The sequence below is a fragment of the Etheostoma spectabile genome, chromosome 23, assembly GCF_008692095.1.
Source record: "Etheostoma spectabile isolate EspeVRDwgs_2016 chromosome 23, UIUC_Espe_1.0, whole genome shotgun sequence".
Taxonomy (NCBI): Eukaryota; Metazoa; Chordata; class Actinopteri; order Perciformes; family Percidae; genus Etheostoma; species Etheostoma spectabile.
In genome coordinates, this window is record NC_045755.1 from 13,056,146 (window position 1) to 13,071,489 (window position 15,344).

The 15,344-nt window shown below is 39.7% G+C and overlaps 1 protein-coding gene across 1 annotated transcript in view; it reads right to left on the reverse strand.

The window, feature by feature from the left end:
• Positions 1–422: 422 nt before the first annotated feature.
• LOC116673169 (sodium- and chloride-dependent betaine transporter) overlaps positions 423–15,344 on the reverse strand; it is a 15,627-nt gene continuing 705 nt past the window's right edge. The window contains exons 3-16 of the mRNA XM_032505337.1: positions 14,652–14,786; positions 14,088–14,228; positions 13,711–13,831; positions 12,952–13,005; positions 12,143–12,272; positions 10,543–10,677; positions 8,504–8,607; positions 8,285–8,409; positions 7,439–7,551; positions 7,229–7,366; positions 6,445–6,547; positions 3,327–3,427; positions 2,304–2,450; positions 423–1,750 (exon numbers count right to left, since the gene is read on the reverse strand). Coding sequence (XP_032361228.1) covers positions 1,583–1,750; positions 2,304–2,450; positions 3,327–3,427; positions 6,445–6,547; positions 7,229–7,366; positions 7,439–7,551; positions 8,285–8,409; positions 8,504–8,607; positions 10,543–10,677; positions 12,143–12,272; positions 12,952–13,005; positions 13,711–13,831; positions 14,088–14,228; positions 14,652–14,786 — 1,715 coding nt within the window. The 3' untranslated portion in view covers positions 423–1,582. The remainder of the gene's footprint in view (positions 1,751–2,303; positions 2,451–3,326; positions 3,428–6,444; positions 6,548–7,228; positions 7,367–7,438; positions 7,552–8,284; positions 8,410–8,503; positions 8,608–10,542; positions 10,678–12,142; positions 12,273–12,951; positions 13,006–13,710; positions 13,832–14,087; positions 14,229–14,651; positions 14,787–15,344) is intronic.

Genomic DNA, 15,344 nt, shown 5'->3' on the forward strand with positions numbered 1-15,344 from the left:
GAAAGCCAATATCCAATTGAAGATGTACTGCCGTACTATTTCAGGACCGAGGTCATTCCCTGTTGTCTGGGGTGGGCTGGAGGCAGCTAGGGGGTCAGGAGAGGTGGGAGGCAGCTGGCCGGAATTGTCAGTTAATTGAATGCCAGATTGGATCACACGAATGACTGAACTTGGCATTATGATGGAGCAAGTTCATGTTCACCAATCACACATATCCTGTGACATCACACAGACACAGAGCCAAGTTATTTTATTATATTTTTTGACAAAAAGAAAGTAGGAAGCCATACAAACATGTAAAAAAAAACAAGAAAATGAGATTCGTTCACTGAACTGACAAGGTGATCATCCTGAACATGTATTGAATGTCGATCCTGTGTGGTCTCAAACTAATATGGCCAGAATCAAAAGAGACACTGGGATATTTAGCATTTGGATACTTTTAATGGGATTAATTGTGCACTAGGTACGAACACATATACTGAGTTGAAGATAATAAGCCTGCCTATTCTGAAACAAAGATTTGGCCTGTTTGGTTGAAAATGTATGGAGGTATATGAATTATAAACACAAAGATCATCTCAGTGGCAAAAGTAGTAAGTTGTGCTGCATACAAACATTAAATGTCCATTCTAGTAAAAAAAAACTAATCCAGCAATGCGTGTTTAAATTCTGCATTTGTTTAGGATCGACATTGCAGCTTGGAAGAGTTTTGTCAGCATTATGCATTTCATGAAAACAGCTAATACAATTTACATTTGCAAGTAAAACATAAAATAACGCAAATGTTCAATATGAGTGTTTTAAAGGGAAACTACACCTTTTTTATACATCAAAATTTGTTTACAGGTCTTTGTGAGTACTACTACTGCATTTGTGAAAGAGTTGTTTGATGTCTTTTGGGGCACCAGAGGGAGCTGCATGAAGTCTTATAATTTGCCTCAAGTGATGTCACCCGAGGCAGCGTCGGTTGGGTCTGATAACTACAGCTTTGAAAATGAAAATAATCTGAAAGGAAGAGTGAGCTAACCAGACCTCTGTGGTCACATCCTCATCTCGCTTTAAGGCTAGCAACTCAAGGCTACATTGGCCGTTTCTAGTATAACACACTGACATTTTTGACCCAACTGTCAGCATTCAGAATGCATTGTGGGTAATGTACAGTAGGTGCCAGGTTTTCACGAGTATTAAGACAATGCTTGGAATAAAAAAGATGACATTTCTGGTTCTGTCCACTCAGAGTCCCACAGTATTACAGTATGAGAGTGAAATAGTTCATCAGTGAAGTACTTTTGTACGCCACTTACAGTAGATAGGATTATAGGTGTATAGAAAAATGTATATTGCCATGGACCTTTCCATTATTATTAATTCCAAAAATTAGGTAATAAAATACTAATGTACCAAAAAAATGTAATACAACATAAAAACACAACTGTCCCTGAATACTCATGAAATGTGTAAACCTTTATACAATTTGACTAAAAAATACATGTTTTGGTATGTTGTTGTGACATATTTGTACAACTCAATTGATGACATCTACGCACTAATTGTCTGCAGGTCTGTTCATCAGTGACAATCAAACCATGCAGGGTTCCCCCATCACCAGCTTGTCATTGCTTTCCTCCACATGTCTGTTTTCCTTCAACTGTGCCTTGAAGATGACGTGGTTACACAGTGTAAGAATTGGCTTGTTCGGTTGAGCCTGACGCAGATCACTGGATGGTCTAGTCATTTTTCGCCGATTCTGATTGTTAGGAGGGAAATGCAATTAAAACACAATGGTATGAAACATTAGTCTCGGTTTGCCAGACCCTCCTCTACATGCTGCGGAGGAGGGTCTGGCTAGTCCACACAGCTTTCCAAATTGGGAGAAAAACGTGCTCTGGTGTATTGGTATTTCTTGAAAAGAATCACAATCATGAGCTCTGCACGGAGCCACTGCAAAATAGCCTCAGGAAGGAACTTGTTTTGGTGTAACATGTACGTTCAAAAGTCGTTTTAGTCACGCAAGAGAAAACTCAGATTTAACATTTAGTCTAGCTAGCTGTCTCAACATGCCCGGCAGAGATCTGAGGAGCAGGTATAACAACCATAGTCCTTATTAGACTTTGAAATTCCAACACAAAGAAAGCAAAAGGTAATGGACATTGGCAAAAATACATGCATCCAGCGGGATTTCCAGCAGAACCGGAGCAATCCCGGAAGTGGAACGTCCAAGATATAGACTATGAAACATGCACCCGTCACAGTATAACAGTTAAGTGCTCAGAAAATTGACAACTTTTGAATTCACTCACCTTACACAGTGAGATCAAAAAGAATACTGGGATGCAAATCAGTGGAGTGATGATAAGTAGCGCTCCAAATGTGTCCCCCCAGATGCCAGGTTTATAACCGTACACGGTGAGACTCTGTGATTGGGTTAGGTCATACAGCAGTGTGACCTAGGGGACAAGAAATGGTCATGTTAGAGGGCTTAGCTGAGTGAAGTGGTGTGCTGTATAGAAAGAAGTGGAACAAAAGCTCTCTCAAAGTGAATATAATCAAATCCTCTGTTTTAAATCACACTTGAATCAAATGGTGAAAAACTGAAATGTTATTAACATTTCGAATCAGGTAAATAGGCACATGCAATTATTGAGCGTTTCTCCAACTTGCAAAGGCTTAGCTTCTGCTAACAGTTAATCCCGCTATATGATTTGTCTTCAGGTTTCATTTTTTGTTATATTATTATACAACTTCAGGTTGATGAGAGCTGTGACAACACCAAAACAATGAGCTGACAGAAAAAGACAAATCTGTGCAATAATCATCTACATTTTCAACTAGGCTACTACACGGTAATACTGTGAACTGTGAGGCAGATGGAGAAAAAAAACAGAAAATGGACAGCATTTGTGTATCATAAATTGTATTTGATTTGTGTGGCTTAAACACACCAGTGTGCTCCTTAAACTGACTTATCGACTCCTGTTAAGAATGAATATGCCTGCTGAACTTTCTGATGTTGTACTCATCGCGCAGTGAAGTGTGTTTTAAAACAGATGAGTCCACTTCTCACCTTTTCTTTTCCATATGTGAGCTCAAGCATAAATACTGATGTGACAAAATGAAATATGTGAAACGCTCAGCAAAGATAGAAAGGCCAGCAGAGAAGGGGAACAGGAAGAAAAAAAGAAATGGGGCAGCAAAAGATCTGTGTTCAGAAGTGATATAAGGTAGACTACAAGGAATACACATGAAACCATGAGCGGGAATAGACATTAAGAGTAGATGAATCAATAAGAGAGACAGATGTGACACAGGTGTGAGAATCTCACTCCACAGATGAGCGGCGTGATGAACAGCCAGCAGTACTTCAGCCCAGGAAATGGTAGGTACCCGATCATGTCCTTAATGTTGTCATAGAAACGGTCTGCACCTGCAAAGTCACGGACGGGAGGGGTTAGTCAATCAAAGGGCACAACGTGTGTTGTTTTACAGGGAAGACTCTTAAACACATGGGACCCCTGACTGAGAGGGTGAAGCCTCAGCTATGTGACATCCAGTGATATTTCTTTTTCCTTTCTTTATATAGGTTGTTTCTTACCCTCTCATACAAAGATTTTCAACAGGGGGTCCAGGACCCCTAAGGGGTCCTTTATCAAAATTTTAAATTAATCCAACATCTTATTAGCAAATACAAATCAGCCAATTTGTAAAGTTTTGGCTTTTCTAATCACTCAATGTCAATGAGATATTTGCAACGGCCAAGTACCGCAGACCTTGCAGCTCACACCTCTTGATATTCACCAATGTTTGCCTCCCCACATTATGCTTTGGGTCCCGCTTTTGTGCGCTCCCTGGGTCATCGGCGGCGAGTGGTGCAATGAGGCTTGGACCCCATCATAACTGCTTTCAATTGCAGTCATAATTGCAGCTATGCATTTAGAAATATGGCATGAGTAACATAATCTAAGACACAATTTTGTTTTTTATTTCTGTTGCATACTATCAAATGTAAGTGTTGTTCAGATGTGTCTTGTGATTTGTTGCTAGGAAACATGCAATTTGACGTTTCAACACACAATGGAAAATAAGTGAACAACTAGTAAGGAGGGGGGGAGGTGAGAGGAAGAAGAACAGCTTCCAAACCAACAAAAAGCATGTTTCCAGGGAAATAAAATGCAAATTTTATCTCAGTAAATATCAAGTCGTTCAAATGAGGAGGAAAAGGAAGACTGCAGCTGTAAGTGGAGGAGGAGTGAAGGAGGAGGAGGACTGAGATGGAGATGAGAAAGCTGCTCACCTTGAGCTGCAGAAGAGTGGAGAAGAAGAACCACAGAAAGAAGGAGAGACATTAAAAACAAACTGATATTAGATTAGTCGGGTGCATGACCTGGCTGATGGAATAACATCCACGGATTGATTTTTGCAAATGCACAATAAAGGAATGAGTCGTCGAACCCATTTAGGAAAGAAGACACGGCTCCAAAAATGGTACACTAATCAACCCCTGAAACTAATGTGCGCGTAGGAGGAAAGTGAGTGGCCTCATTTAAATTTGGGTGAGGAAGTTTCTCCACACGTAACACAGACTCACTCTGAAGAGGCAGAGAGGCTGAACAAATGGCTAAACAACAAAGCCGGGATGAGGAAGCAGCCACAGAAACAGATTGATATCTCACTCTGCATCACTGTGCAGTAGAAGATGTGTAGCTGCCTGGATTCTAAACCCCAATGGTCAGGACTTTTCATGAGAGCCCTTCCTAGGAATATGCCTCCAGTTCCTTGAAGGAATTGCTTGTCTTGAGAAAAGAATGCAGTGCCGATGCGCTAGGAGATGAGTTGTGAAGACAATTATAAGAAGAGAGGAATTCTCCACCAACGTGTTGTAATTTAGCCAGTAATACTGCTGGTAATGAAGGTGTGGGAAGAAGATTTACTAGAAATGATGGCTGAGGAAGACTGCAATATGGAAAGGGAGGATTCATATTTCTGACAAATTCTGACAAATCCTGACACATTTGAGGAGAAGAAACTAAAAAAAAAATGAATTAAATACTGCAACAGGTGTTGCTTTTGGTGTCATTTCAGTAGATGGAGCACTGATCCTTCTAGCCGAAGATGAACTCTGCAAACAACCATTACGCTAAGCTGACAGACAGACTGTTTCTTTAACAGAGTTGTTCAATAAAACAGAGAAATACCTCATTTTCTGATTACTCTCCTTATACAACTGTTGTGTACAGTAGGTGAGTTGCAAGTTAGATCACTGTAACCTCATGTAATAGCCTAGGCTGTCAAGACAAATGTAAATGTAAATGTGCTGTATTTATATAGCGCTTTTCTAGTCTTAACGACTACTCAAAGCGCTTTTACATCATACAGGAACATCATACATTCACCATTCACACACATTCATACACTGTGGCCGAGGCTGCCGTACAAGGTGCCACCTGCTCATCAGATAAACACTCACACACACTCACACTCCGATGCGCAGCACCGGGGGCAACTCTAAAACGGTTGTGTCAAAATAAAATGCAAGAAAATAGGAACAAGAGTCTGCAGCTATGTAACTATGGCCTATTTGGTTGAAGATATGTGGAGGTCGACTCTTAAATAAGTCATCACATATATGTGTTTTACCATTACCATGATAATATCCTTGGTTTTGATGGTACATTCCTGTATGCAGTACACTTTCAGTTATTACAGGAGACATTACTTGTTTTTACTGTGCATGTATTATCTATCATTATATTGAGTAAATCACTATACTAAATACAAAGTAAAGTTGAGGGTGATGGAAATGATATTAGCCTTGCAGGGATTTGGTCATAAACCAAAGTGATTTGGGACACAAATTGACCCAATGATGGTGCAAGAGTTAAAGTCAGGTGATCACCAGAGTTGTTAGGATTCATTGTCTGGGCACCATGACAAAGAGAAACGATTTACTGAAGCCTCTGCTTTGCACACAAAGCAAGGGCACAGTGTTTTTACAGATCCTCTTCTTACAGATACCCTAAGAAGAGTGCATCTTCAGTATATGTGGTGTTTTAATCATTATTATGAGTATGGGGGTGGGGGGTAGGAACTCAATATACATACTCTAAAAGAAAAATGAACACAGGATCCTGTTATCTTTTCAAACTCATCAAAATGTCCTTTCTTTTGTTGGTAGAGCTCTTTCAATGTAAAAATTAAACTGTGGATATCAGAAGCTGGCTTCTTACAGATAAGATTGTACAGATACAGGAAGTTCATTACACATATGAAACACGTTCCTCTGTTGGCAAAATTTTAGACCTTAAAGTAAAAGGCTTTAGATATTTAGATCTTTCGAAATCATTTAAAGTTAGTAAACGACTTGTGTGTTGAGGAACAGTGCAGCAGTACTTCACTGTAGTGCATAATAAAAAAAACATGTAGTGCAGTGATGGTTAGCTTTACCATACACCCAGGCAATGATAATGGTCTCAAAACAGGCGATCATGAGGATGGTGGTTCCACTGGGACCGTAGGTGTCAATCAGCCGGAAGAGGACTATCCCTCCCTGAAACATTAGGAAAGAAAACACAAAATAAAAAAATTAAATAAAAAGGACTTTTCTGCTATTTCCTGTGCACCAGTTCACGCAATTACCATAATTCTTATACATCGTGAAATGTAATCCACACACACAAAGTATGTGTTCTATAAACACTTTTACCAATTCCATTTTGCCTTACACCACCCATTTGAAAGTAAATTATAATAAAAACACAGCAAGGTTTTGCTTTGTTTGAGTTAGTTTGTTGATAAGGAACACAAAGAGTTTACGGCCATGCCAGCAGTTATGTGAGGCCATGCTGATGCTTTGAGCTAAATGCTAACATGCTGATGTTTGGCAGGTTGGTTCATTATCTTGGTTTAGCATGCTCATATTTGCCAATTAGCACCAAATACAAATGACAGCTGCTGTTTTAAAGGTATATGGTCAGGAACTAAAGTTTAAAATAAAATATAAAATAACTCCTGAATGTGGTGCTAAATGGAAATCTAATGGATAAGCAAAGTTGTCCTGACAGTCCAGATATTTGACTCAGTTGACATACAGTAGTATACAGCATAGCTCTGCTATCTATCACACCGCACTGCAGATGTGAATCTACATGTTGTCACCTGAATTATTGCATTATCTTTTCTTTGTTTAGAATCTTTAATCCAACATCCCGTTACTCTCTCTGCTGCATACCTCAGAGATGAGTGGCAGCCCCAATAGAAAACAGGAAGCGGCGATGACCAGAGCCAGGACCTCTCTGCCGCCCGCCCTCCTCAGCTGACGTGGGAACATGTCTGTGATGGCTGTGGCCAGGCTCTCCACACACACAAACTGTGAGGACAGACACAGATTATTTGTGGATGCAATGTGATACTGAAACACTATTTACATTACATACAATACCTGAGTGTCCAGGCCCAGGAAGAGGACCATGAGGAAGAAGAGCACAGCCCAGAACGATGGGGCCGGCAGCAACGACAGAGCCCTTGGATACACTATAAAGACCAGACCAGGACCTGTAGAACACATGACAACGCAGCTATGAACACATGAGAGTGTGCTGCAAAATTTAACCCTGCATAATTTTGTGAAAGAACAATATTTGTTATACTTCAATTATCTTGTGACCCCTTTGACTATTAATGAATTTAGGTCAATATTTTTTCTTGCTAAATGCTTTCCAAAACAAGATAATTTTTTTTTAATAAATCACACCACAAAAATAACATAACCATAAAACGCATAAAAACAAAAAATGTAGAAGAAGGTACGACTTGTGCCACCAGAGCTTATACCAGAGTAAAAATCTTTTCCCTGCGTGTAAACATAAGACGCCATCTTGTGGACATTGTTGGTTATTGTTGCCACTGCCAGAATTAAAGTCACCATGCAATGGAGCTGCAGCGTTTAGTCGATTGTTCTGGTCGAAATTAATGGGCAGCTGTTTTGATAATCAAACTAATTACATTAATTTAATCTATATTAATCTTTTATTAATATCAAACACTTGCTGTTTCTGGCTTCTTAAAATGAGGATGTAATGCTTTGTCATTTTCTGTACATGATATACAATCTTTTATGATTGTTGTTTCGACAAAACAACAACAAAGACATTTAAAGATGCCTAAAGATTGGGAAAAGCAGATTAATAAGTACTGAAAATGATATATTAAGTGCAGTCCAACAATACAAATGGAATACAGCAACTTCTTTGAGATGTTTCAAATCCAACAAACGGAACAAACTCACCACTAGAAACGACTTCACTCATCGGCACACCCATGTCATGAGCCATGAATCCCAGCACCGAGAACACAGCAAAACCAGCAAAGATACTGGTGGCACTGTTAAGGCAACATAGCGCCAGGCAATCCCTACAACCCACCAAGAACAAGAGCCTGCACTGTCAAAGAGCACATGAATGTGAAACTGTAAATGTGACGATGCGCTGTGTGTGAGGACACCGACCTGTAGCAGTTGTTGTTGTATTTGTTGTAGCTGCCCAGAGCGGTCAGTACTCCCTGACACACGGCGAAGGAGAAGAACACTTGAGTCCCTGCATCGCGCCATATCTACAGTGAAGTAGGTAAGACATTGACTGCTGAGACATTTGAATGTTGAAGTTGTTCAAATGACCCAGAACATATGCTTTTAATCAACTTCTTTCCTTACAGAGCAATCAAAAAAGAACTTGCCAGAACTGTGCAATAACAAACAGCTTTTCTTCATGCCAGCATCAATTATGATACAATTTCTGTGATTGTGTGAGTGTGTTGACAAGTACATTATATATCGATTTTGCATCCCTTTTTTGTGTTCCTGCATTTACAAATGTGATTGAGTCTGCACTACGTATGCGTTTGTGTTTGTGTTTGTGTTTGTGTCAGTCCATGTTGGTGGGTGTGGGGGCGGGTTTGTTGACATGAATGTCAGTTTGCAGGCCTTCGTTTTCACAGCATCTGGTTAACATTAGAGTCTTACCCAGTAAAAAAAAAAAGCTATATACAGGCCCCTACTCTGGCCCTGTGGTGGGCCTGATTTTTTCCCCAGCCTCAGGTCAGAAATGAACGGCTCAGTCTGTGGCAAAGGATCTTAACATCTGACACTGGACAAAGAGGAAGCTTTTGTGTCTTTAGAAAGCATGCGTTTTATTTTGAAGTCCTCTTAGCTGCTCTGGATACAGATTCACACATGCACACAGACACAGAGACAAAAAGGAGACACATTCACACATTAAACAGACCCCAGATTCAGACCAGAAGTCCATTGTATCTGGGCTTCAAGTTACAACATCGGCATGCTAAAGCTGCACTCATAAGAAACATCTGTTTTCAGATCTGGTTTTGAGAGCATCTAGCATTGCATTACTCTGCTTTTTGACCCATAGCTGCTTTCACATGCTTTTGACATATGGCAAAACACATTCTCACAGTTGTGCCCTTTACTTCTTTCCATGATTACATGCTGAGATTCCCACAATGGTTCAGAGCTGTATGAGTAGATGTTCTTACAATAAAAGGAATAAATTAGATTATCAGAGTTCAGTTAAATGGTAGGATGCATCCAAATGATGATGGGATTAGAGTTCACTGAAATTGTGCCTTGTACCATTTCATGTGACAAATAAAAAAAAGATTGACTGAAAAAGAAACTTCCACAAGCAAATATCTGTAACAGTCACAAGAATTTTCATGCAAACACATGTATGCACATCCACATGCCCACAGAACAAAAAGGAAGAGACTACCCGCATTTGACCCCTGAAGTCCTGCAGTGATTTGTCAAGAGGAAGACAGAGATAGAAAGAGAAGCAGGGGGAGGGGAAGAGAGAGGGATGACGATCTGTTTTGTGGGAGAAAGAGTCATTTTTCTTAATTTGTTGCTGTAGAAACAGAGGCTGTTGTTGTGCAAGAGCATGCGTCCACAATTCACCCTCTGTTTTTGTATCTGCTGTAAGAATGTTATGCACAGGAATGCACAGTGTGTTAATTTTTTTGGAAATAAAATCCTTATTTTTCAATTATGCTGAATTGCTGGCTTCAGTTTCAGCTTAAAGCAATTTGAATTGACTTTTTAATGAGGTAAATACACCTTTAAAATGTGTTTGAAATTCCCCATGGAAAGAGATGGTTTTGACTCCTGTGTGATGATGTTGCTGTACTCGAGGGGGAAGCTTTCTTTGACACACAAAAAAAAAAAAAAATCCTGGTTTGCTTTTCTTGTTAAGACTCTGTCTTGGGACAGGATACAAGATTTAAAGCAAAGAGAGAAGAGAAAAGGAGGGGGGGGGCACTGTTTAACAGGACACTGTATTCATCCTGTTCGAACCCAGAGGAATCTAACGGAGAGAGAGAGAAGCATTGAGAAACAAAGAGACAGACAATGTTCTGATTGTTTGTAAGGTTGAGTTCTAGTGCCTCTTTCTGCACGTTCACAGAATTTCTATGCTGTGCGTCGTGTTTGTAATGTTGCTTTTTCAAATGTTGATGATGAAAGTGAGTTCTTACACCTGGATCAGTGATCTTGCTGAAGTCAGGAGTGAGGTAATATCTCAGTCCCTCACCAGCTCCTGGGAGTGTCACTCCACGGATGAAAAGGATGAACAGCATCAGGTAGGGGAATGTAGCAGTGAAGTAAACTACCTATAAACACAAAAAAATATACAATCAAGACAGTAGGTCATGATTTCATATGTACACTCAAAACACTAAATAAAAAAAATTAAACCTGTATTAAGGGAATCCTTTGGGCAGCAGAAACAAGAAAAAAACACAACAATAGCAACACCTTACACATTTGATAGGACAAATGTATTGCCAAACAACGTTTTTTTTGCACATTCAGCGTATGCAAGTCCATTATACAGTCTCCCTTCCCGGCTTCACGGATTTACAGTGTGGCTGTAAAGTTTGGCCGGATGGCAGACATTCTGCTACCCTTTCGCTATCTCGGCTATCTATTTTGAAATGGCACCGCCAATGGCATCTGGGGCTTAGTGCAGACGAGCCAGAGCATGTTTTCTCCTCTAACAGATTGGGAACATCGTGCAGCCAGACCATTCGTAAGCACTGTAGAAATTTGGGTTGGCAATGCGAGACAAGGTCTCCACCAACTCATAAGTTACATTTCTGTCTCTTTAGCTGCTAAATGCTCCACTGTGTTCACCAGCTAGTCGCTAACTATGTCTGTCTGCCATTTGATGCTGGGCAGGTAGCGTACTGTGGATTTATCTGAGCTAATTTTGAAAACTCCTGCATGCCGCTTGTTGGAAATGATGCTGAGTGTGGTGAGTGTGAACCACAAAAGTGAAGTTGCGGGCTGTAAGTTCAAAACAATGAGCTGAAAGATACTAAAACACTCCATAGAGCTTAAAAGTTAAAATCCTTAAGATTTCCCTCCTGCTTGATTTGCCGACACTGTGGTTACTGGTGAAAGCTGCAAGTATGTTTGCCTTGAGCGGCTACTCTGTCAGATGAGGAATGGAAGAAGAGCATCTCCTGTATATGTTTACAGTACACCCAAACACTACACGAGTAGTGCCCCAGCTTTTGTCTTCCACATGCATGTCCAGTACATGCAAGCATTGTTTTCTGTGAATCTCTGGAGAGTGGGTATACAATTTAAATCCCAGACAGGAAACTCAGACTCCACCAGTAAACATTACAGCTACAACAGTATATGGAGACACGTATATCAAATGGCTATTACTGAAACAATGTTGGGCCATAACTAGTTTAGTTAAATTCTAAATTAAAAAATTATGACTTGTGCACTGATGACTCTGGTTAAAAATCCATCAGCTATTTTCCTTTATTACATCTATACCAATCACATAGGAGTTAAGAGTATTCATTTCTATATTTATTCAGTACATATCCATGTCCTACACTTACGGAACCATTTTATATCCTGCACTTACTGCTATTGCACTTCTGGTTAGACCCAAACTGCATTTCGTTGCCTTGTACCTGTACCTGTGTAATGACAATAAAGTTGAATCTAATCTAATCTTAGGGTAGATAGAAATACAGGAAGATGAGCTAAAGAAGTCATATGCATGCAACCTTAATATCCGGTAATGTATATGTATATAAAAGGAGTACCCGCCTTTCCTGACGATTTGATTCCCTTAAAGATGCAGAAGTAACACATTATCCAGGCAAGCAGGAGACACACAGCCAGGTCCCAGTTTATTTTACCCAGGGACATGTCATCTGACATCCTTAACACACGGTTACTGTGGGGAAGAGATCAGACACATGAACGCATGTATACAACTGCATCCACTGCAAATGCAGAATGATGGGTGCACAGATGTGCAACACATGTAAACACACTTTGTTTCTTCTTTCAAAAGCTTTTTTCCCCACTTCAACTAAACACAGCCTGTTACAAATGCTTCATGACTGCACTGAAAGCTTTGTTTCCATTTAGTATGCCCATGACAGTGGGAATGCAATCAAATACAGAAAAAGGGCTAACATACAACAGGGCAAACATCATAAATACAGATGTCAACATCTGTCATGGTTTATTTTGGATGGCTTTCGTTTATATTATAGAAGCTGCAGGAAACAGAGCACATATTGTTCTCATCATGCAGCACCGTTGATTTCCCAATAACTGTTCTCACAAAAAAATCAGGATATTATCATGTGAAGAGCAGCAGCCATGTTGCAAAAATATATCTACAAATGAGAAATTTGTAATGTAATAGCAATGTTTTGTCTTCATTAAGATAGTGTTCTCTAAGCACCTCGAAAGCAAATATGTCCTTTTGGTATCTGCGAGGAATTCAAAAACCATTGCTGAGGAATGTTCCACCCGAAGACAAGCACACAGGGGAGGATGATATTACCGTCTGCTGTTTTCTCATGTTTTAAGAAGATAAATGCATGAGTAAGTGTGTTTCTCACATCCAGAACTCCTCTTCCGGTGACCTGCCCGGCGGGAAAGGGTCCATTTCACTCCTGGACGTATTAAAACACAAGCAAGTAAGTGGAAGTGAGTTGACATCAAATAATAATTTACAACGATGCTTCTTCATTGTTTTAACTTTGTATAGGTGATCAATCAACGTAGTTTTATTTTCCAAACAGTGTCACATGGACAATTTATCAACAGTGTTTAAATGGATGTCAATATCACCATGAGACAGAGCCAGGCTAGTCGTTCCTCCGTTTCCAGTCGTTATGCTAAGCTAACCGTCCACTGGCTGTAGTTTTAGAATTACCATATCAGTGTGGTATTCAACTTCTCATCTAACTCTCAGCAGAAAATCAAATTAACGTATGTCCTGAAATGTCTGACTATTATATGAATATGGCATTTTTCTATTATTGGACACCCCCCCTTGTTTTTTTCAACCACTATTGAACGAAGGTTTGATAAGTCATTTAGATTTATTGGGTGTACTTTTCACCCTCAAAAGGTTCTAAAATAAGCAATAAATAGATGTTTTTATTACAGAAACAGACATAAGGATCTCCTTTTCTGAACACATGAAAGCATGGGTGTGTCACAAAGCTGCTACATCAACATCTATGAAAGACTAATCCCTGTTTCCTTTCATTCTTTTTATGTAACGCATCAATATGATGAATTCAGTGCCTGTCACAAAATTATAAATTGTGAGAGTTCACCCAGTACAGTTTGACAATAAAGATGCAACTTACGTGTCATTTAAGTTCTCAAAGTAGTCAGTTGGTGAGGTGATGTTGTACAAAAACGACCAGTTGGAGCCAGGTTGAAACAAATGGGGGTTGGAAAAGACACTAGAGTGACTGTGACACGTCTCTAAAAGGTTAAAGAAAGAGAGAAGAAGGTGAGTTGCGTGTTGCATGCTTCAAAATGTTAAAAGGCGTGGGAGAATTTCTTTTGTGCTTCCAATCACGTTTCTAAGAAAGCCAATAAGCTGAAACTTGTTAAAGCACCATTTGATCTTTCTATTATCCACTTTTTATTCCCTGCATAGGCACAATAAGCACACTGCTAGTCAAAAACAAACGTGTTTAAACAAGCAAGCATTGATTTGTTACAAAACATGTCTTACCGGTGTTCCACCAGTTATCACATGTGGACCAGGGCAACGGGCTTTTGAAGGATTGATACAGGTAGAAGATGGCCCAGGCCAACACCACAATGTAGTAGATGTTCAGATAGACCACAATAACTTGGGATGCAATGCCCACCCCTGCAGGACACAACAAGTTATTTTTTTATATTTTGTAAAAGTTTCTGGCTGCTGTCTTCCTCTGTATAAGAATGCAACAGCTACAGTTAATAATCAGTGCCTCCAACACTGAGATACACATGTGTACATACTAATGCTATTTAGTAAAACATGTTCATGGTTGCCAGAAAACTTTGATACAAGTCTAGAATATTTCAAAAGGCTAATCTGGTTTTGTTTTGGGGGATCTGGTTAGAAACATTGAAACATTTAAATGTATGCCTAATATCTTACAGTGTATTCCAGCATGCAAAAAGCTAAATATCTATATATTTCTTTCCAGTGACAATGAAGAAAGTATAATGACAAATATGCATTCCCTGCATGTCAACTGACTAATTCTTAGAGAAATTCTGCAAAAATCTGTCTGAGCCTTGATTTTACCCTCAAACATGGGACATATCTTCCTCCAGGCAGTCACCCCACCCTCACTGGTGTATTGTCCCAATGCCGTCTCCAGGAAGAACACAGGGATGCCGCAGAAGAAGAGGAACACAAAGTAGGGGATGAGGAAGACACCTGCACATACAGATATCCATGAAGAAGGGTCACTTGTACGTGATGTAAAGCGGGGGTTCCACAAACATGGGCACGCTGCATACCAACAGATTAAAGCTCAATTATATAATTAGTTAAGTGGGATGAAAGAGGTGATGAAATAAATTATAGTGGTATTACACAAATCTCCATGTTACTTGGGAAAAATCTCAAGGACCCCGCCTAGAGAATCATGAACAGTTATTAAAGAACCAAAGCAAAACAATAGATGTATTTTGGAGATTAGTTATCTACACAGAATAATTAAGCTCAAATTCAAAATTATGAAATGCTTTATATATGAGAACACCAATGGAAACCATTCTTGGAGTGAATCCAGTTTGCATTTAAGATGATGACAAATAATTTGTTTTTGAATGACAGATATATAAATGACTTTGGTGTCACCTTTCCACCACTCTCTCCCATTTTGTGAAACATGCATGCATGAACACATTGCTACATATGTGTACAGACGCGCAAATGCACATGTGCACGTGTGCGCGCACACACACACACACACACACACACACACACACA